The sequence below is a fragment of the Osmerus mordax genome, chromosome 9 (assembly GCF_038355195.1).
Source record: "Osmerus mordax isolate fOsmMor3 chromosome 9, fOsmMor3.pri, whole genome shotgun sequence".
Taxonomy (NCBI): domain Eukaryota; kingdom Metazoa; phylum Chordata; class Actinopteri; order Osmeriformes; family Osmeridae; genus Osmerus; species Osmerus mordax.
In genome coordinates, this window is record NC_090058.1 from 10,971,703 (window position 1) to 10,994,466 (window position 22,764).

The following is a 22,764-nucleotide window of genomic DNA, read 5'->3' on the forward strand; positions in this document are numbered from 1 at the left end:
CTGTAAACTACTGAAATATTCTCAGAGACTTTATAGAGTTATACACAGAGAGACAAACTGAGGCACACACATATCCTTAGTGTGTTTTCAATTTGAACACTTTGGAAAGTGGTGCTTTAGCGCTGGAGTAAATTAGATATGATTCCCCTTCGAAATTGAAGAATTCCCAGTCGCTACATCCAATGGTTGGGAGCCGGTGAACAGGGACAAACCCTTCATATCCCTGCCACCTGCAAATAAAGTATCAGGGTCAGACAAAAATAAATCACCATCTTCGTTCCTATATGGTCCAGCATGAAACTAGAGTTGAATTCAACCATCAACCCAACCCCTTAGTACCTGTAGAGCACGCTATTTAAAGAATATGACTGTCCATCAAAGGAGTTAGCAACAACCAGGAAACTCTCCTCCCCTAGAGTGAAGAACTCCCAGTCCACAGCACTGTGGGGTGAGAGGAGGAATTTATGATGGGAGGTGATGACAGATGAAGGGAGTTGGTGAAAAAACAGGCTGTGGGTTATTTGTGTGTGTGTGTGTGTGTTTACCTGTAAGTTACAATATCCTGAAAGCGAATAAACAACTGAGCGTTTACGTCAAGTTCGTAGATGGTGGAGTTGATGGCATAGCGACTAGGCCCGTTACCATGGAGTCTGTGTCCATTAGCAACAACCAGGAAGACTCTGCTGCCAATCTGGAACATCTCCCAGTCTGTGGCACAAAATGTCTACATGAGGAAGCCGAGACAAAAGGCAGCGGAGAGAAAGGTTGATAGAAACATGGATACAAATAAGTGGGTGAGTATGTGAGAGAGAAGGACAAGGGACATCAAGAAGGTGTAGGGGGCAAGTGTCTGAAAGACACAAATTTAGAGGATTGCTGGATGTATGTTCAACAAAGGAATACATTCCCAGTCAAACCTCAGAGTTGATGTAAGTCTGACATAGAACAGTGGAATTCCCCCAAATGGCTGTCTCCTTCTGTGGTTTTATGTGAAACAGTGAATATGCAAACAGGCACACCTCATGTGTGGTTACATTTAAATGGATGAATCACTATCAGTTAGCTGTCAGCATTTTCATCTCACAAGCAAATTTAGCTCAGCCACGTACTCTATTCTTAGCTACTCATAGAGGGTGTATCCTCCTCTCTGTCTCTCTCTAACCCTTTTATCAGTTCATCCCTTTTTCTCTCCTGCCCAGACAAGCATGTTGTTCATAACAATTACTTTGATAAAGATATGACATGGAAATGGCGGTTTGACTCATGTAGGAATATCATGCAAATGGTTCAAACCTTTTCCTGTGAGTACATTGTATCATGGGTGTTCAGTCCCGCACCCACTGCATGTTCTATGCACAGTTTAGATAAAAGCATCAGCTACATAAATACATGTAAATGTTCACCTTAATGGTCTGAAACACCCGGAAGTTGCCATTGAGCCAAACATAAATGACAGAGTCAACGTGGGTGGTCACGCCGTCAAAGGCGTTTGCAACAACGAGGAAGTGATAGGGTCCCACGGTGAAAAACTCCCAGTCATAGGCCCCTGAGGTCCGCAGCATCTGGTGCACCTGGAAAGACTTTGTACCTGGGTTCCACCTGTAGACCACACTGTCAATGGTGTGGTTGTTATCACCTGGGAGAGGGATGGAGAGGGAACTGGTGAGTTCATGTCATTCTATGGGATGACCAGTACATTCAAGTTGATGCATTTCAAAAGAAAGAATACAGTTTAGTAGTTTTAACTATTAAAAACCAACCCTCCTCAAAAAAATGTTTTTGACCTAGCTTGGGATTGTCATCACATTCAAATCATATTCACATAAATTCCTACCTTGTCTGTGATTGGCCACAGTGAGGTAGGTGTGTTTGTGGATATGGAAAGCCTCCCAGTCTCGAGCACAGTGCGTCTGCAGGCTCTGGAAACGCACAAACCTCCTCTTCCTGTCACTCCATCTGTAAATAACGGACATCTCCACCCCCTCCTCCTGTTCTGGAGCTTTCTCCTCCTCTTCGCCTGGCCCCCCGGCCGAGTTAGACACCACCAGAAACACCTTCGATGAAACAATAGCACAACAGAATTCTCAAGAAAATTCTAAAGTGTGTCTGTGTGTGTCTGTGAATGTGTGCCTGAATGCGGGTTGTGTGTGCATGTGTGTGCGTATGTGTATGTTTTGTATGTATGTGTGTGTGTGCATGCATGCATGGTCTTCTCGTCCTCCTCAACCTTACATTTAGTAATTTAGCAGACGCTCTTATCCAGAGCGAATTACAGTAAGTATTGGGACATTTCCCCGAGGGAAGTAGGGTGAAGTGCCTTGCCCAAGAAAACAACATCATTTTTCACAGCCAGGAATCGAACCGGCAACCTTCTGATTACTAGCCCGATTCCCTAACCGCTCAGCCACCTGACTCCCTACCTTCTTGCCCATGGTGAAGTGTCTCCAGGCGAGAGCTCCGTAGGTGCTGATGTTCTGGTACAGCTGGAAGCCACCATGTTTCCAGAGGTAAACAGCCGAGCCCAGGCCAGAGGAGCTGTGCGCCATGGCTGCCATCAGACCCACGCCAGCCACATGGAACACCTTAATACAGCGTGGTGTTCAATCATTGCTTACAATATAACATAACCATGAAGAATTCAACACAACATGTAATAACCAGCCTACATCTCTCTGGTTAATGTGTTCATCTATTTTTCAGATTGATACCTCAATGTCGTATGTTTCCGAACTGGTGGGCAGGATCTGATGTTCTTCAACGTAGTCCAGCCGTTCGCTTTCTGAGAAGTTGAGGTGAATCAACATGAAGGTGATGATGACTTGTAAAAGTCACTGTTCACTAAGTACAGATTTGCCAGTTATAGGGGTTCGTGAAAAACAATGAAGAGTCTGTTTTTCGACCAGGTGTTACCTTTCAGCATAGGGACCCAAACGGCTCCATCACAGAGGTAGAGGCCCTTCCTCTGGGGGTTGAACCAAAGCTGACCACGAACTGACACCGAACACTTACGCTCAAGCCCCACAGAGACGTGCACCTCCGCCTCTGCGGGAGAGAAGAACGAGAACAAGGAAAGAGAGAGAGAGAGAAAGAAAGGTAGAAAGAGAAAGATGCAACGTTTTAAAACGAGATAAATATAGGTTGTCTTTTTTATGGACAGGAAACAAAAGATGTCAATAATTCACAGGATTAGTTCTATGGTACCATATCTAGGAAGAGCGAGGCTGATCTCTGTCTGTTTGAAAGGCAGGTCTAACAGCACAGCGGGCACAGCCAGCTCTGCCAGTCTGGGGTTGGAGGAAGGGCAGACGTCAGTGGTGGCATCCCAACCTGGCACCAGAACCAGCTGTCGGACCAGACCCTGAGAGGGAGACACGGCCGTGTTTGCCTGCGTGATTACCACGGTGACGCCTTTTATTCTACAAAATGGCCGAGCGAAATGTGAGTTTGTGTGCATGCGAGTGAGTGGAGATAACGTCATAACAATCAGCTCTACTGATACGATTGGGAGGGACCGCAAAAAAATGATTATTTTGGATTAAATCCATTCTCCATGCATGATTGAGGTTGACACTGTGTGTAATTGGGATTGTCTAAACATCTTTAGGCCTGGTGTTTCTGATTGAGAAAGGGTTCATTTATTCAAATGTTCTTACTGAGAAAAGGCCTTTTCTCCTCCCCTGGCTGCCAATGTGGAACCTTGATCCCTGAGTCCTCATATCAGAGGGGAAGGACCTGGAGTGAACACTGCTGAACAGAATCATAAAACAGTTTCAAACATCTGCCGTGTTTCACATAAACTCCCAGAGACAATGAGATAGAGAAGACAACAAAAATAAACAATTAGAAAACCAACAGGTCAACAAGCAAGAGAGACAGAGAGACTCAGTGAACTCACAGTTCCAGAGGTGTGTTACAGTCTGCTGAGAGCCTTGCATAGCGACCAGTGGCGGCCAGCACCAGTGTGTGCCAGCGGTTATCAGCCAATCGCACACCCCGGAACACCCAGCGTTCCATGACCCCCCCATGACCCTGAAACAGAAAGTGGAAACGATCCCTGGACAATCGCAGACCCAGGAGCAGCCTCCCTCGATCCCCAACCCTCTCTCTTCTCCGATCTCTCTTCTTATCTTCCTCGGTCGTGCCATCCTTCTCCTGTGTCCTCCCTTTGTCCTTATCCTTTACTTTACTCCCTCGATTTTGTTCTTCATCACTTCTTTCACCTTTGTCTCCTTTGCCATTTTTATTCTCTTCGTCTTTTTCCTCCACCACAGAAAATATGTACTCATTCTTCTGCAAGACAGGAAGGAATAGATTGATAAAGTTAAAGGCAAAATATACTGTGTCCAGGTGCGATCGTGAACAAGAGAAGAAGTGTTTTGGACACTAACACACACCGTGACTCCCTTACCTTGGGTGCCATGCGGGTGATCTTCAGAGTCACTACGATGGAGAACTCTCTGGGAAACAGGTCACAGTTCATCAAGAGCTGGGAGGAAGGGAAGCTGAGGGAAGGGTGAGGGTGAGAAAACCGGAGGCCCCTCACCCCCCCCGTCTGGATCATGTGCAAACCTGACGGGGGCACAGGTGCCCCCACTGGGAGGACACGTGACAAGAGGTCTAAGGGGAGCTGGTCTGTGGAGAGAGACGGAAAGAGACAAGAGAGAGAGACAGAGAGATAGAGAGAGAGAGAGAGAGAGAGAGAGAGAGAGAGAGAGAGAGAGAGAGAGAGAGAGAGAGACGAAGAGTGTGAGAAAGTGAGAGAGAGAGAGGCAGACAAAGAGAGAGAGACAGAGAGAGAGGCAGACAGAGAGAGAGGCAGACGGAGAGAGAGAGAGAGAGAGAGAGAGAGAGAGAGAGAGAGAGAGAGAGAGAGAGAGAGAGAGAGAGAGAGAGAGGAGAGAGAGAGAGAGTGAGAGGCAGTGGGGTAGTCTAGGTAGACATCTGCATTCTCCTTAACCCTGTATTATGCTGTAAATAAATCAGCCAATCACCAAGCATGTGGGTGTGCCTGGACCACCTTACTGTACGAGAGACTGCCTCAGGTGGTGTCTTTTTTGGGTGTGTGTGTCATTAAGATAAGGGTCTCAAACAAGGGGCGGTTACTGTGTTTTTTTCCATGGGCAAAAGCCTTGAGATAGATCGAAGCTCTATGTAAAGTTGTGAGCTCTAAATCTGTACATTAGAACAGCTGAGCGTTCAGCCAAAACAAATGAGTCTTTATGAATCTGTTGATCTGGCCCACGGCAACACTCACTGTAGTAAATGACACCCACAAACGCATCCACTTAGGAATTTTGCCCTGAGGGCATATCCAAATGTTACACATGAAAATGTTATTCAAATCATTTATGCATTTTGGTGTGTGTGATGTATGGACAGGTATTCAGTGCATACATTCTAAAACAAATAAAGTTAAGTTCAGAAATGCATTTTATTTTAGTTCAGAAATGCATTCTTTAGTTCTGAATATTTGGAGTACCTGTGCATGGTGTTCTTGTTCCATGGTGCATGGTGATGGTCCTTGGGACCAAATACAACAGCAGTAGCGTAAAAAACGACATATCAACTCGTTCCAATCACTAACAGTCTGTATGTTCCCACTGCCAGCTGAACCTCATGTCTCGCCCTGTCAACATGGGTCCCTTCAGACGGCACGCGTGTCTGGGAAACAGCCCTCAGACAGGACAGACCCCAGCCACGAAAAAAATCCTTCAGAAGAAGCAAAAGATCCAGACCACAAAGTACAACAAAGGTCTAAGTAAACAACATCTAGGACTGGTCCTGACTACATGAATATGTGTCCCCGTGGAACTGCACCAAAACAAAGCTGAGCTGAGTTCCAGAGCATCAGTGCTCAGAGGAGATTCTGTTTGCTCTGTTGTCTCTTGAAGCGCCCTTCCTTTAAATACCAGAGCCATGCAAATAACTACGCGGCCTGTCAATCATTCCTCCCTCTACCTTCTTTTCCGGGGGTAGCTGGCCTGATACCTTCTGCCAGAGGGGCTAGGATGGAGCTCCTCCTGAGAGAGGGAATGTGTGTGGTAGAGAGTACGAGAGAGCGAGAGAGAGCGAGAGAGGGAGAGAGAGAGAGAGAGAGAGAGAGAGAGAGAGAGAGAGAGAGAGAGAGAGAGAGAGAGAGAGAAAGAGAGAAAGAGAGAAAGAGAGAAAGAGAGAAAGAGAGAAAGAGAGAGACAGACAGTTTTTATGAGGGTGTTGGCACAGAGCAGAACTCATGCTGTACACTAACCATCAGGGTTCAAGGAAATGTCCTTTTTAATTACAGGAACCTAAAAGAGACAAAGACCAATTTTAAAAGCAGTCATAGCACCTGTGACCTCTGGCCCGTCATTACACAGCTGGATATGAGCTAAGCTATTACCATCCTACCTGGTATCCCTACTTTATTGTTGGCGAGGCTAAGGTGTGTGTATGTGTGTGTATGTCTTTTACAGGTTTTTATGAATTTAGCATCTGGCACCAATGAACATAAGACAACCCGGCATGTTTTCATAAAAGATTTTCCAATATTACATCCTAAATATGTAATGAAATCCATTGGGTGGAATTAGACAGGAGAGGTGGAAAGAGGGGAAGGGCAATGGAGAGAGAAGGGCACTTGAGGGAATCTGAACCATAAAAGAGATTTCATCAGTCAGTAGCAAACTTCACAACCGAACACTGTTCTGGGTGTGTCCCTGTGCAGGCTCATTTACAATGCGGCTGACTACCCCACCACCCGCTACCTTCTGTTCCCCCCCACCACCCCCTTTAACTCTCCCTCAGATATCGCTTATCTGCTACCAATAGTCTGTATGAACTCACAGAGGCTGTGACATCATATATCAGCTTCTGTGAGGACTGCTGTATACCAACACGCACCAGGGTGAGCTACAACAGCGACAACCCCTGGTTAGCTAAACTCAGAAGGCTGAGACTGGACAAAGAGGCCGCGTTTAGGAGTGGGGACAGGGACAAATTCAAGGAGTCGAAGAACAGGTTTAGCAAGGCGGTGAGGGAGGCTAAATGACTGTACTCAGAGAGACTAAAACACCAATTCTCTGCAAACGACTCTGCTTCTGTCTGGAGAGGGCTCAGGCAGATTAACAACTTCAAGCCCAGAGACTCCATTAACGACTCTCACCTGGCCAACGACCTGAATGAGTTCTACTGTCGATTTGAAAGACAATTGGACTGTCCTTAACTATGATGGTGCACTTCTACACAGCCATCATTGAGTCCATCATCACCTCTTCCATCACCATCTGGTACGCTGCTGCCACTGCCAAGGACAAGAGCAGACTGCAGCGTATCATCTGCGCTGCTGAGAAGGTGATTGGCTGAAATCTGCCTACCCTCGAGGACCTGCACACCTTGAGGACCCTGAGGCGAGCAAGGAAGATTGTGGCCAACTCCTCCCACCCTGGTCACACTCTGTTTCAGTCACTCCCCTCCGACAGAAGGCTGCGATCCATCAGGACCAATTTGCTAGTCTATATACCTTAAGTATAGTTAGATCTCATATTTACATTTTTAAGATTCCTATATGTTTAATGTATGCACCTTCCTGCCAAAGCAAATTCCTTGTCTGTGCAAACTGATTCTGATCTTTTCCACGTTCCTCCCGTCAATCAGCTGTGCTCTATCAGTGCTGCCATCTTTATTCCCTCCGGGGACAACTGGGGCTCATCTGAAAAGTTGTCAAACTCACAGCACCAAAAGTTGACAGGTCAGATATCTCTACGCGTTTTGACTACAACAGATGGCTTATCATGCCTTTTTATCCATCCATGGCTCAATAGGATCCTCTCATAAGCCTATCACATGCAGGATCTCTCAGCATCAGCTGAGCTATCGTAGATGGACACTGAGTGTGGTTAGGTGGGAGATCCACATGACACAGCTGTGCTTAGAAGCCTAAACACGAGAACCTTGATTTACCTAATCTGCGGCACTCAAAAAGCGGTTGTGTCAGTGATGGGGACGAAAGGATGTGTAGGGCCATGGTTCCACAGCGCCACCTGTCTGAATGAAGCAGTGTGAGGTCTTTCAGGTGTTGGCAACAAATTCAGATGAATCATCGCAAAATACCAAGTGACACTTGACGCGAGCAGGTCATTCCACTCGAGGTGAAATGTGTACAATAGAAACAGACTGAAGGAAAAGCACAGGGACAGAGAACCTGAGTACCAAACTATATTTATTGTATACAGTAGTAAAAGACAAATAATGTACAAATCAGTAGAGAAACAAACTAATAACATGACAAGACCTGTGGGTACAGAACACTAACCCCTCCCCCCCCCCCCCCCCCCCATGTCATGCTTGAACTGGAAGTCGCCCCTCCACCGCAGATCAGTTTCATACCTTCCAATCTGTTATAAAAACATTTGTGGGAGGCGTGAACAGATATTTAAACATGAGGGCAACTTCCACCTAGTCCCCGCCCCCCCCCACCCCCCCAAAAGTTAATTACCTCCCGATGTAAAAACCAAAAGAAGCAGATTTGCTGAAAAGAAAGCTGTAGGGACTGGCCACTGGCCCACTTCAACAGAAAAAAAGAGAAAATAATAATGATCAAGTCCCGTGCCGGTATTAGGGAAGATTCCCTTTTTACTGTCCCTCCTCCAAACTGAGCATGCACATCAATAGTCTTGAGGCGTGTCCTTCCCTCATCTCCTCCACTCCCCAAGAGAAAAGATCAGACCAGTGAGGTTTCTGGTAGGCATCTACCACATACCAGTCACCCAAGCAGGCCAGTGCTTTGTCTCAGTGCACATAAGGAGGTAAAGCAAGAGGAGGATGCAATTCTGAGACTATTGAGACACGCCCCTAAACATGACAGTCCAGGTCTGACCTTGGCCTGCTTCACAGACATGAAATGAGAGTTCAGTCTTTGGAGTTTTGGTCCAGACCCCACATCACTTTATCTAGCGTCCATTTTGATTCTTCTTCTGTACACAAGGCAATACGCCTCCTGGGTTATACGTCTCATTTTATAAAGGAGAAAATGAAAAGAAAAAAAACAGCTGAAAATTGCTCTTTAACAAAAGCACCTAAGACGGAAACAGATTTTAAAATTCACGAGACACAAGCCAGGGCCATAGAATAAGGGTGATGGGTGAGGAAAGTTAATTGATGGGGAAGAGGACCATTTCTATTAACAGGTTTCAATATTGCTTCTCTTGCAGAGCATGTTGGGGACAACTGGTGGTGACCCTGGACAGCGTGGCAGGCAGTCGATGACATGACACATGCCTCCACGGTGTCTCTGATAACAGAGACGGACATACACAGACAAACCGGGGGCAACCTTGCGATCTCATTACCCAATTGCGACCCAAGATCAATAAGGAATTCCCCCATTGGCCAGTGGAAAACGTTGGATGCAATCCACAGACAAACACAAAGAGTTCACGCCGGGTTAAGATTGTATGTTAACAACAGAGAACCCCCCCTCCCACTCACCCAAACTGGCAAAAAAACGCGATAGATGTCTTTACAAGAACAAAGTAATAACACACAAAAAGCTGAGGGAAGAGATGGGAGGAGAGGAACTGTAGAAGTGGCTGAGGGTGTGGTCTGAATGTGGCCATCACTGAGGTGGGGGGAGGAGCTTAACAGAGCCCACCCGTCTGCTGCTGGAACACATCTATGGTGTCTTCATCCTCCATCTCAAGCTGTGTGAGAGGGAGAGAGATGAAGGTAGAGAGGGGGAGAGACGAGGTGGGGAAAGGGAGCGATATTATCAGAGGGGAACAACATCAGGCAAGTCTTGAGATTTAAGTACAGAAAAAACAAACAAAAAAAAGTCTCTCGGAGCATCTTCACGCAACATGCAGAAACATATACTGAGGGGTGGGTGTTTAGCGGGAGACCAACTGAGTTGAACAGACAGGAAGTCTTCTCCAAGGCTAGTGGACTGTACCTGTGCAGGTGTGTCCGTCTCGTTGATGGGCTGGCCATCGAACCTGAACCTGATCTGCCTTATTGAGAGACCCTGGGGGAAGAGTGCAGCACGTTAGAACCAACACACCATCGTCCTGGCTAGCACACAACGTCTGTCGGTCACCAACGGAAAAAGGGGCAGGCAGGTGAGGGCATACGGTTGACGTGGCAGGGCGGAAGCCTCGCAACGGGACTTCTTGCAACCGTGTTGACTGCGGGATTGGGGCATGCGACCTGTGGGGGTGGCGGCGGCGCCTCGTTAGCTCACCTGTCGTTCGCAGTAAGCCTTCATGAGTTTGCTGAGGGGGGTGTGTCTCTTTATTTTGAACTGGACCACCGAACCGTCCTGCCCCGCAACCTTCAAGTTGATGTGGTCGTTCTCCGTCTTCACTCCCTCCTGATGAACAGAGCAGTGAAGTAGTTAGTTAACCAGTCATTAGAGATGATTTCTGAAACTTAGGCCAAGCCTGTAGCAGCAGTATATGACCTAAGAGTGGATGTGACAACTGAGCAGCACTGTACTAAAGTTTACATGTGTATTGGTATCGTTTGCCCTTAATTTACACACAACACTAATCATATCCTCGTTTTAAGAAAAATCCCTGCGAGCTGGTTGACCACTTCTTTTAAAGCAAACTGCCGCTGCTTGGCGATGCACTGCTGCCGGTACAACCATCGGACAAACTGGATAGTTTTCTACAGGAGCAAGTATCTAAGATTGCTAACTAGTTAGATAACGTTAAATGGGTGCGCACTCCGAGGATGCTGCATCGTTTAAAAAAGCTGTAGTGTAGTTGATTACCACAGGCTATAGCATGCTATATTACTAATAATAAACGCGTGCTAACCTGCTATCTTAATAGCTGTTCTGCATCACATTTGTGAAAATATCCCCATTGTCAAAGTATAGAAAACAAACATGGAATGGCTGTGGATGTGAGCTTCCAAATCATGGCGTCACCTTTGTGTGCCTAGCCCTAGTCCATTTTCGCCGCTATTCTTGCGGCATTTGCTAGCTACCTGCGTTGCGGACGTAGCGTGGTCCCGCTTCCACAAAGAAAAACCCGCTAACGAGAACAGTGAATATGCTTTCGAAATACCATCCCGTTACCGAAGTGAAAACCACATCCTTCCCATGTCCCATTATCATCATTTTTTTTAAACAAATTATTCTAACATGCTTGGGTTCACATATATACGTTTGTGACGCTGGCTCTCATTCATTTGCGAAACAAACATTGCGCCGATTTACAAAAACGTGCAATCCAGGCCATTTTAGATTGCACATCTGAGGATCGATTTGGCGTTAGTGTGTAAGCCACCGCTTAACAATAATCAAGAATAACTCTTCCATAGACAATCCGTCTTACCTTAGGCTTTTCCTCTGACATTTTTGTTTAAAAAAAAATACGGGATTAACGAGATAAATTGTTATAAGTGATGCGTTTCTCTTTCCACCTCTCTCCGGCTCTTCTCCTCCAACGTCGTGAACGCGCTCCGTCTCCTGTTGCACAAATGCCATTGGTTTACTGAGTATCACATGATTTGAAATTTCGGCAGCGCGGACTCGGGCGCGCGCATTTATACAAATACTCGGGCACGCGAAGGGGAGAACCCACGGCACCAGCCAAGAGCAGTCGTGCGACTTCCTTTCAAAGATTTCCAAGCAATAGGATTGGCGTGTGATCCCATACTTTTACTAGTCATATGCGTTTAAGTTAACTGAGAGTCGGAAAAGGTACATTTCAGGAAAAGAGTGAACCTTTGGAACACTCACCAAAAGGCCCTTCAATCCTCTCGTTGTTACATCATACCAACTATACCTATAGAAAAATACAAACGCTCAAACACTCTGAACAAGGAGAGGGAATCAAGCGCTATCTTCATACAAAAAGAAACATACAAACACATCTTATTGAGATGTCCTTTAATTTCAATAAAATAGGTGATCAATTAACAGAAGCAGGAAAAATGTAAGTTACACATTTTTGCTTAACAGATGACATATTTGACCATGCAAAGAGGATGATAAACAAGAAATTGAAGTGTCCTTTCTGTTTGATGTAGTACAACATTCTGAACATAGTCTCCTGCTTGTATGAGGCTTTGGTTTGTAGACAAACTTTCTTAACTCATCATACTCATCATAAAGTATGATATACTTGTATATATATGTATAAGACCAGTTTACAGGTTAATTGAGTGTGTGGTGCACATTTGATCTATCTTTCTTTGTCAGACTTCTTAAACCGAACTAGTTATTTAAGCTCTGAACATAATTATCAACCTTGATTTGGAACCATGAGAATCACCAAAATAAAAAATATAAATAGTTGACCAAAATAAAGCAACAATTTTCAGTAATAAATGTCACCAACTTAAGCTCTGATCATTACTGGCATTACACAATTTGATCCTGTTGATGTTTCGGAGGGGAGAATTTCTCAGATATTTGACTTATGATCCTAATCTCTCAACAGGATTCAACCAAAGACAAGTGAGAATGGAAACCAGAAGGTAAAATGCTTCATATCACTGTCATACCCACCAAGCTTGAAGCTCATCGGGGGAGACAATCTTCTAAACCTATTTGATCATTTTTAGCATAAAATACTTACTAACTGACCTACGTTTTAAGTAGACAGCAGATCTTAAAATAACCTCCAACACACTGATATAATGCTTGAGTCACTTTGTGATCCCAGATCTTAGGTCTGGGTTTGGCGTCAGGGATTCCAGGGACGGGGTGTGAAGGTCAGGGGTCATGAGTGTTCATTAGCCAATTCATTATATGAAGGTCAGATATCAGCTCACGAAAATCGAGAATATTTATTTGCTCCACTTAGACCTAGTGAGAGAGAGAGACATAGAGAGAGAGAAACATATATAGAGAGAGATATACACAGAGAAATACAGTGATGGGTAAACAGAGAGGGAGAGAGAAAAAGAGAAACAGTTGATCAAAGTGGTAGTGTTTAAAAGGTTAATGGTGTATGCCATAGACAAAGATGTTATGGAGGGAGGTTGGAGCGTGTGCAGGTAAGGGTGTGTGTGTATGTGCGCATGTGAGGGTATGTGTTACCATATTTAGTTCTGATTTCCTCATGTCTCTGTTTCATCTCTGCTCTCCTACATAGGAAAAACATGAATTTGGTTAAAATAAATAGGACACACACACAAACAATACTTTCTTGTCTGCTCATTTAAGAACACACACTTACTAAATGAATGAATGATTCTAAAACCTTCCGCCTAGATGAATAGTCACACGCAGGTTACAAACCTGTTTGGGCTGGTAAATCGTTTTGTGACGTGTGTATGTGTGTGTCAGGGCTGCCCCGTGTCATAGGCAACATAGGGTGTTGCCTAGGGCGCAAAATGCTAAGTGGGCGCAAGAGAAAGTTTTTTGTTTGTTTTTTTCAGAAGGGTGCCCTCTTGTGGCAACAACAGTAGTGTTGCTTTTCTTTTTTGGTGCAGACGAATATGCCAAATTATTATGTATAATTAATCCATTATTTATTATGTCTGGTACTTTTCATATTCTTACTGATATTGCTTTAAAATCTAGCAAAAGAGAAAAAAAAGTTTTCAGTTAGAAAATGAAGTGGTGTTTTACTGTTTAGAGCTGGGGGATTTAGGAAAGGGGATGAAGGGGGCAGTTTAAAATCTTTCCTAGGGCTCCACCACGGCCAGGGCCAGCCCTGTGTGTGAATATGATTTTGTCATGACTATGGACCATAATGGAAACTTATATAGAGCAGGAATGACAAAGCGACATAGGTTGGGTTCTGATCACAATCACTACATGTGTGCGCACTGACACACCAAACCAAACACACACACACATCTCACACTTACTAAACAGGTCCCCTAGTCTCAAAACAGGCCTTGATGTACTTGATACTTGACATAGTACTCATGTACTTGATAGATACATTTCCCCAAAACTCCCTCAGAATATTAATAACTAGGCATGGGTTTGCTGTGGTCAAACCAGTCTGAGGAATGACCTAAAGCATTTAGACCCTCATATAAAGAGGCTTAGTCTGGTCAAAAATGGGCTAGCAAACCCTATTAGACTTACCCCAACAATTACAAACACAGGCATGCGGGTTGTATAGAACTCTGTTCATCCACTCACCTTTCTTCCTGTTTGCCCTTTGTCTTGTTGGCTTGTCTCTCCATCTTATCTTCAAACCTCTTTGACCTACAACAAAGAAACACAGACACACACATTGGATGACAGTTCATTATGCTCAGAGCTAATTGAAATAAGCTGGACTTAAATATATAAAAAAACTATTTTGGTTAACCAATGGAGGGTTTGTTTGAAGTACCATAAAGTACTTTTGGTGACCACACCAAAACCAATATAAAGGCGTAGTAGGACAACGTGAAATGATCAAACTTCTAAGTGTGTACTTCACTTAAAACACACATACCCCCAACATCACAAGACCTCACACACAATCCCAAAATATCATCACAAACAAGGAAGTATTGCACACAAAACTGTTGCAGCAATACTGGCTCATGAACTTGATGTTCAAGAATAAAGAGATAAGGAATGTGTTTGTTTGTCAGACTGAGATCTAGATGGAGACTAATCATCCAGTCATCCAATCTTCACTGTGGTGTATGTTGCTGGATTTGAGCCAGTAAAAGGCACGGGACCACAACAGGTTTGGCCGGCAACAGGGCCATTTCCCAGCTGTCTTACCCAAAGTTTTCACACTTGCAACAGCAGAACAGGCAGACCAAGAAGGCGATGATGATGACTCCAGCTACCACTGACAAGGTTATGATCAGTGTCTGGAAGTTCACTGCATAGACGAAAATGAATGACAGGGAATAAAGATTAGTGCCAAGTTGTCACCGGATCAGATTCATAGGAGCTTGTACAGTGGTGTGTAGTGTGTTCTCTTACTCCAGCACAGCCCCCAGCGGGCATCATTGAGGGGGCAGACAGCATGGGGGGGCAGAATGGTGTTTACCGGATACGTTATGCACATCTTGGTTTTAATGCACCACAGGCACTATAAGGACACACGGTAAAACAGACACACACAGACTAACAATGAGGACTTCATTTAGACACCAATTGATTTGAGAAGAAATCACTTTTCTAGACTCAGATGGACTTCGTCCAGAGTCGGTGGTCAACTCATGAGAGAGCTTTCCTGGATAAAGAAAAGAGAGAGGGAGGGGGGAGGAGAATGAGCAGTGGCCCATGAGAGAGTTAGATAGAAGGTGAGCTTCTATATTCGGTTCCTTCCTAGTCCAACCAGTCTAACAGGCATGGGTGGTGCTAACAAATCATACAGGCTGGTACGCATATTCTCTCTCTCTCACACACACACACACACACACACATATTTCACAGGGGATTAGCCCAGTTAAGGACCTCATGTGGTCAGAGAGCAGACTAGCCAGTGAGAGTGTGTTGCTTGCCCTGTGACTGGTCCAGAAAATGAGAACTTTATCCCAGACTCACCGTCACATTGCTTAGACATTCTTCACAGCTTGTTCCATTCTTAGTCTCGCATGCTGAGAGACAGAAAAAAGAGAGGAGGTGGGGGAGGAGGGGAGACAAGGTGGAGGGCAATTAAGAGAGAGATGAGAGTGAATGAAATGTGTCATGTGTGATCTCTGATAAATAAATCATGAGTCTTTATCACAAACAACCCTGGAGCAATGGAACAGAGGACAAGGTCAGCCTCTGTTACTCCTGCTACAATAGATCACAAGATCTAAACAACAGTTAATCCCTACAGAAGTCTACCATGGAAACACAAACACACTCACACATGAACTAAACTTTACAATCCTCACCACCCTCCACATCCGGCTAGATACTTTACAGAGTTATGGAAGTTGTGCTATTGAGCTCTGTGAGGTTTATAGCATCAAAGTTAATCTTTCTTCAACTTGGTAAGGCCTTGGACAGGCTGAGAAACAAGTAAGACTGAGCCATTGTTCCCTATGAGAGGTTTCAGTTACCCAGGGATCTAATGTCTCAGCCTACAGAGATTTGGTTGAACTAGACATGTAACATAAAACATAATTCTTGGTAGTAAAAGTCCCTCATGCTAATGTTTACAATGATCATGTTTTTCATAACGCCTGTTTTATGTTGCTTCAGTTTATATCATAGTTTTTGATCTCCAGGTCAGGTTAAGTCATGGTCCATGGAGACAATATCATCTCGTTTTTATAAACTCAAAGAGGAATTATTTCCTCTATTAACCTATTTTTGACTAGTGTTGTCCAGTGACACTTCCCTCTGTGAGTCAGTGATGACATTCATTATGAAAGAATTGAATGTGATGTAATGTGTGTTTAGGAGAAAAAAGCTAAGCAACCGCTATTTTAAGTAGGCTAAATTAAGTTAGTTTGACAATTAAAGAGGCATTCAGGGTTGTGATCAATAATGTCGAGATTGTGTATACACTAATGTGTCAACAGACTTATCAAATAACATCCCAGATTTAGCCTACCGTTGCCAGGTGCGGAAGTCTGCGCGAATACCGTCGCCAAGCCGAAGAAAAGTAGGACAATGGGAACAATACTCCGCATATTCATGTTTAAGATTAATAATTAGTACTCCAACTTTACAGCGTGTCTCGTCTTCCACGGCGCAAAACGCTGAATACTTTGTTTACTGTTCTACCTCTCTGAGATGAGAGCGATTGGCCAGAAATTCCCAATCCTCCTTGTGTACGCAAATCTATGACTTTACGCTCCCTGTTCCACCCTTATGCAAATCAGTCCGCAGGATCGTGTCTGTGTGCGAGTGATTCTTGTCTCCAATTTAAAAACACAAAAATTGAGGACAATTTCAAATAATTTATTAAAGCATAATTTTGTAAAGCCAGTTACAAACAAAAAAAAACACAAACGAATTCCTCTCTCTTTCTCTTTCCCCCCCAAACAAGCACGTTTTACAATATCATGATAATTACATAAATCCCACATAGGCCCCACTCTGACCGCCTGCGGCAGGAACAGGACCCTGTTGAAACAGCGACCTGTAAACACAGACCTAGCATCAGTTTACCTTTATCAACTGCTCACCTTAACATTAGTACTACCTGAAACACTAACCAGAGATCTGTGTCTAGGGGCAGCTTCACAATTCTGTGTTGCAGTCGTTAGACTCTGACCCATAGACATATATGTCTATGCTCTGACCTATAGAGATAGAATGGAAGAACAGAACAAAACAGTTCTTGTTTCCACATGAATATGGCTTATGGATTACCCAGGCATTCCAAATGTTGCATCTCGTTGCAGCCACTGGTGCACATACTAGTTGAAACTGTAATGTCCAGTGTTCTAGTCATTCTAATTCTATGGACAGGATCCTGGGGGCCATGTGTGTGAGAATGTGTGAGATTCAAGACAAAACACACGCAGACACATGACTTACTCAGTGGGAGTCTGTTGATACTGCCCAACTAGCGAGTTCAGAGACAGTGCAGTTGGTGATCCAGATGTAGACAGACTTCGAACCCTTTGAGAGGTACATCATCCGCCTCTAGGGCCACTTTCCACAATTCACACACAATCTCAAACACGCATCCTTTGACCAGTGACAAGTGATGCCATTCACCAATTGATATATTTCAACCCATACTCCCATGCCAACAATTCCCATAATTACCGTGTCATTTTCAACACTCTCCAGTTGGTTTACTTCTCAACAAACCACAAATACTTTCTGTCGCTCTTCAATACATACAATATGAAATAAATACCCTTTACCCCCACTTTCCCTCCCACCCAGCCCCCATCTCCCCTTCACGATCACAACATCATTCTCTTGTAAAAAGGTTAGTCATGTAAATATACTTATAGCTCATGTGCACACTCAATAATCATTTTCTTTTTTACTCATTTCGTAATCCCCGCCCCCCCTCCCCACCACCAACCCAATATACACCAATAATACACACGCTCACAGTAGCATTCCAAACACAGCACTTCAGAAGGGGGACAGTGTGTGGGGAGGAGGAGGAGGAGGAGGAGGAGAGGGACATATATTAGTCACATGACCACAGACAGGTTGTATGCATACACAGACAAGAGTCCCTCCCCTTTGGGCACAGTACTTGTTGCAGTCACTCTACAGTCTTTGAAAAGGAAAAATCAACCAAAGGTAGATATAGAATGTATAGAGAAGCCCACAGAGGTCATACACTGCAGCTTCAACCAATATGAATGTATTGCAAAACAAGGCTAAAAGGTCACAAGAATACAGAGAGAGAGACACACGTGGGCCAATATTCCAAGAGGCCGTAACCAATATGGTCGCCATGACGGTTCTGCACATTTCAATTCTGTGAAAACCTAGTAGGCGGATGGCACAGCTTGTGAGGGTTCCAATGGCATCTTAGATACACAGGAGTTAATGACTGTTCATTTGCCTGTACTTTACACAGAAGGACTCACATGGTCTTTAAAATGGCATCTATTTACTGTACAATTACAGTGACCACTCAAATGCACTATAGTTTCTACAATATGGGTGCAGTATACAAAATGATACGTGTACGTGTGTACGTGTGTATATGTGTATGTCGGTTACATGTTCATATAGAATTATGCAATGTGTATTAAGAGGTCATGAAATAGGAGAATGTATAGTCTCACACCCTCCTGGGATAGTTTATGGTCACTCTGAGCCTTCCTCTCTCTACAAACGCTTCCATACCCAGGCTTGAGAAGACAGCCGTCCCAAGACAGAGGCTCAGACTCAGGGTGATTGTGACCAAAAGGTCCCTTTAGAAACCTGCCATCCCGGTTATCAGAAAAGGTTTCTGTGAAATTGTTCAAGTTGTTTGAAGTCACTTCCTATGGCTATGTTTGCATCCTACGGTACTGTAAGGTTGGATGTGTGAGGTCACAGGACTCAACTGGTCCACAGGAAGTGAGAACCACACAGGAAGTGACCACCACACAGGAAGTGATCACCACACAGTCTGACGAACAGGGGAACCGACTTCCCATTTGGCCCCCGAAGAGAAACCAGACTCAGTGAGAAAGATAGCGAGAGAAGGAGAGAGAGAGAACAAGAACAAGATAAAGATAGAGTGATAAAGCAAGCAAGGGACATAGAGAGAGACATAGGGGAAGACCAAGAGGCAATGGACTTCTTCTGTTGGCAGTGCTCTGGGAGGGTGGGGGACAGGCGGGAGGGGCGGGGGTTAAGGGTCACGTGGGGTTGTTGTGCTTGTTGTCATTGGTCCGTTTGGTCCGGAGTGAACGGAGAGAGAGTGTGAGTGTGCTTGAACATCTACATGCAGGACTAAAACTGTTAAGAGTTAGAAGGTAAGGAAGAAGTGTCCAAAAATACTGCTTGTTTTTTTTTTCCATGCTTTTTTTTCAGTAGACATCTTTTGCATGTCCACATTAAATATGTCCCCTTTTTGTCTGTAGAGCCACCGTAGTTGTTCACTCACCCCCCCCATTTTAACCCTCGTTCCCAGGAAAAAAGAACAGTTGGTGTCTATGTCCGTCTTCACACTTATTGACGAGAAAAGACTCCATTTTGGATTCCGTTATGAAGATCTGCTGATGGGTAAGATGGTCTCCTTCGTGAAAACCAGCTAGCCAGAGCTCTGGACTGGACATCCCATTGTCTCTCTCTCTCTCTGACAAGCCCCGTGCTGCTGATTCGAGGGCTGCTATTGGCTGCTGGCGATCACCTGATCCAGGCACTGGCGACGCTGGAGACGGACATGATGCTGCAGCGTTTCTTCACTATCATGTTGATGTAGGCCTTCATGATCTTGGTGAGCTCACCCACCTACACACACACACATGACGGGACATTGGGGTTTGTATTAGTGCAGAGCAGTCTGGTCGTTATGCTCAGCGCATGGGTACCAGTACATGGGTTTGTACATTGTGTGTGTGAGCATGTGTACTCACCAGGGGCGTCTCGAAATACATCTCCCTCTCGTCCACAGTGATTTTGTAGGTGCAGGGCTGGGGAGCTCCGAAGAAGGTGATGTGTTCGTACTGGAAGGTCTCCAGGGGCTTGGGCTCTCCTCTCTTGTATACAGACAGGTTATCAGCACTCACACCCAGCCACAGGTCGTGGGGGAACCCTCCCTCTTTGCACTGTTCGATAGAAAGACAGGGGTTCAAAAAAGGCGGGGAAGTGGTTAAATTGGTACTACATTTGTGGTGCTTTTCATTTTCAATGCAACTTTGTTGACTGGACTGGATGCCACAAAGAAGGCTGAACAATCAAAAGTCTCAGTTGTCTCTCCCTCTCTCCCCCCCCTTCCCCCCCTCTCTCTCCCCCCTCCCTCTCACCTCCACGTCGAACAGCGTTGACCCATATCCGGGCCACTCCTTGACGATACTCATGTACTTGAGCAGGGCCTGGTGCTGGGGCATGCCCTGGAGACGGGTCCACTTCTCCAGAACGCTGGCCCGGGTGGCTGACGTCTCCTCCTTCACCCACATCTCCAGCATCTGTTCCTCCTCCACCTGGGAGAGTCACACAGACAAGACAAGGCAGTCAATCAATTCATCAATCAACCATGATAATAACTCTTGGGCTTATAGAATTCTTCATGCTGTAAGTAAAAGTATGAATGTTTAATGGACCGAGTCATTCACAAAGTAATAGTTGTAATTTACTGCAGCTGGATAGCGCCACCACGTGGAGGGTATAAGAACTACAGTCATACAATTTATTGCAAAGACGATTTTGTAATGTATTATACAAAGCGGCTCTCCATACTGTTCTGTCTGTTAGATTGCATGTGTGTGTGTGTTTGTGTGTGTGTGGTCTGCTACTCACTTTCTGTTTCTTAAGAGAGCCCGTCTTGAAGCTCCGTCGCAGCGTTCCGTCCAGGAAGCTGGGGGTGCGTCGCTTCTCCTGCCCCGCCCCCGCCCCTCCTCCCTGCCCCCCACCTGCTCCCTGCCCCCCGCTGGACCTTTCCCCCGCCCCTCCGGCTCCTCCTCCCGCCGAGGCCGCGCCCTGCTTGGTGGAGTGGATGATCCGGTTGCGGAGACGTCCTATTGGATAGACGCTCCCCAGGCTCCACCCGGCCCGGCCTGCACCATCACCGTGGAGATACTGCAGCCGTAAAGCGGCCAGGTGCTGCAAAGTCTCCTCTGGCGCGGGGAAGTGACCACTGATCAGAGACTCGTGAGCCTGAGAGAGAGAGGAAGGAAAAGCAGGGAGAGAGAGAGGATGGGGCGACGTGGTGAGATAAGTATTTATATATTCTTAAACCCCATTTCTAGTGTGCAATATGCGAATACTTTTTTTCATGCATTGGTAGCCAACTGCAACAGCCCATTCACTGGCTCTCGTTGTGAGTTGATGAGCCCACCTGCTCAAACATGAAGGCAAACTCCACTCCCTCTTTGGGCATGCTCTCCATGTCCAGGAAACAGTAGAGCTTGAAGTAGAGCCTCCACCCTCCCTCCTCCTCCTCTTCCTCACTACCCGCCAGTCTGGAAACACACACACATAGGGTGAGTACACACACCATAAGCACACACACACACACAGACATATGCACACAGACAGAAACGCTCCCACACACTTCCCTTACCTCTCGAACTTGGCTAGGACGTCGGCCACGATGACCCTGCTCTCCAGTGCTCGGTCGGTCACCTTGTTGTGTTCAAACAGGGAGAATAGGTTCCTGCTCTCCTCCATGGCCAGGCCTCGGATCAGCTTCTCCACCACCTGCAACCAGGGAGAACGGCGGAACAATGTTTCAGCGAGGCCACAGGAACGTTACAGCAATGCTATGTGAAATGTGACACATTACAGCAGAGTTACTGCCAGATCACGGGATTGTCACAGAAAGCTTACTGGAACATTCCAGCTAGAGCAACACACGTTTCTTTCTTTGTTAATAAATTACTGAGGTTTATGTGTGTCTGTATTTGTTTACTGGTGGTTAAGTGTCTGTGTGTTTGTGTGTGTGGTGAGCATGTGTCTGCATGTTTACCTCTCCGGCAGTGGTGTGTGAGTTGATGGAGATCTTGCAGGAGCCTCCACCATGGCAGTATACGGTGGTGCTCATCTCCTGTCTGACCAGCAGGGCGGCGATTTCCTCCTGGGAGGGCACGTACTCCCTGGATTTGGTCTTCTTCAGGGACTCCCCGATGAAGCCAGCATAGCGCTCTATCTCTGTTGCCGGGAAGCGCTCTCGCACCCTAGACAATAACGTTGTAATGAAGTGATTGCCACACATTGATGATGACGTACAGGCTGAACATGTCTTTTTTTCTCTCTCTCTCTCTCTCTCTCTCTCTCTCTCTCTCTCTCTCTCTCTCTCTCTCTCTCTCTCTCTCTCTCTCTCTCTCTCTCTCTCTCTCCTCTCTCTCTCTCCTCTCTCCTCTCTCTCCCTCTCTCTCTCTCTCTCCTCCCTCTCTCTCTCTCTCTCCCTCTCTCCCTCTCTCCCTCTCTACTCTCTCCCGTTATTCTCTCACACACACCTCTTTAGATGGAATCTCAGGTATCTGAGGATGGCTCGGCCGGGCAAGAAGGTGCAGCTCATGCAGGTGAGCAGGTGCCAATGTGCCCGATTGGCTGGGCTGTTAGGCTGAGGCACGTGATTGGTCTGCTTGATCACCTGACAATATACCTATAGACAGAAAGAGAAAAAGGCCAAAGTCACTTCCTCCAGATGTCAAACTCTTTAACACATGTACACAGTCACATCAATTCAAGACTGTGCCAGAATCTGTGTGCGAGCATTTGAAACAGAAAGAATGTTTGTGTGCGTGCTTCAGATTGACAGAGCGTGTGTGTGTATGTTTGTTTGAGACTGACAGAGTGTA

General features: G+C 45.5%; 4 protein-coding genes across 4 annotated transcripts in view; all 4 read right to left on the reverse strand.

The window, feature by feature from the left end:
- Positions 1–76: 76 nt before the first annotated feature.
- LOC136949393 (thrombospondin-type laminin G domain and EAR repeat-containing protein-like) lies at positions 77–5,620 on the reverse strand. Its single transcript, XM_067243665.1, has 14 exons — positions 5,480–5,620; positions 4,409–4,632; positions 4,248–4,290; positions 3,896–4,082; positions 3,654–3,744; positions 3,202–3,358; positions 2,911–3,042; positions 2,709–2,779; positions 2,421–2,582; positions 1,835–2,054; positions 1,404–1,636; positions 546–724; positions 340–441; positions 77–230 (listed from the first exon to the last, which is right to left on the reverse strand). The coding sequence occupies exons 1-14, from the start codon at positions 5,559–5,561 to the stop codon at positions 77–79; spliced, it is 2,037 nt and encodes a 678-aa protein (XP_067099766.1). The 5' UTR covers positions 5,562–5,620.
- Positions 5,621–8,459: 2,839 nt separating this feature from the next.
- On the reverse strand, positions 8,460–11,452 carry sumo3a (small ubiquitin like modifier 3a). Its single transcript, XM_067242851.1, has 4 exons — positions 11,316–11,452; positions 10,214–10,342; positions 9,926–9,997; positions 8,460–9,677 (listed from the first exon to the last, which is right to left on the reverse strand). The coding sequence occupies exons 1-4, from the start codon at positions 11,334–11,336 to the stop codon at positions 9,615–9,617; spliced, it is 285 nt and encodes a 94-aa protein (XP_067098952.1). The 5' UTR covers positions 11,337–11,452; the 3' UTR covers positions 8,460–9,614.
- Positions 11,453–11,863: 411 nt separating this feature from the next.
- On the reverse strand, positions 11,864–16,667 carry pttg1ipa (PTTG1 interacting protein a). The gene is made up of 7 exons (XM_067243443.1): positions 16,443–16,667; positions 15,440–15,492; positions 14,873–14,981; positions 14,666–14,768; positions 14,087–14,152; positions 13,028–13,074; positions 11,864–12,793 (listed from the first exon to the last, which is right to left on the reverse strand). Exons 1-7 carry the CDS (start codon positions 16,525–16,527, stop codon positions 12,756–12,758), a joined length of 501 nt encoding a protein of 166 aa, XP_067099544.1. The 5' UTR covers positions 16,528–16,667; the 3' UTR covers positions 11,864–12,755.
- Positions 16,668–19,648: 2,981 nt separating this feature from the next.
- The window catches only part of myo10l1 (myosin X, like 1), a 32,652-nt gene continuing 29,536 nt past the window's right edge, over positions 19,649–22,764 (reverse strand). Inside the window, exons 37-44 of the mRNA XM_067243252.1 lie at positions 22,420–22,570; positions 21,930–22,137; positions 21,525–21,661; positions 21,300–21,423; positions 20,762–21,118; positions 20,269–20,445; positions 19,879–20,070; positions 19,649–19,753 (exon numbers count right to left, since the gene is read on the reverse strand). Of these exons, the coding sequence (XP_067099353.1) occupies positions 19,649–19,753; positions 19,879–20,070; positions 20,269–20,445; positions 20,762–21,118; positions 21,300–21,423; positions 21,525–21,661; positions 21,930–22,137; positions 22,420–22,570 (1,451 nt within the window). The remainder of the gene's footprint in view (positions 19,754–19,878; positions 20,071–20,268; positions 20,446–20,761; positions 21,119–21,299; positions 21,424–21,524; positions 21,662–21,929; positions 22,138–22,419; positions 22,571–22,764) is intronic.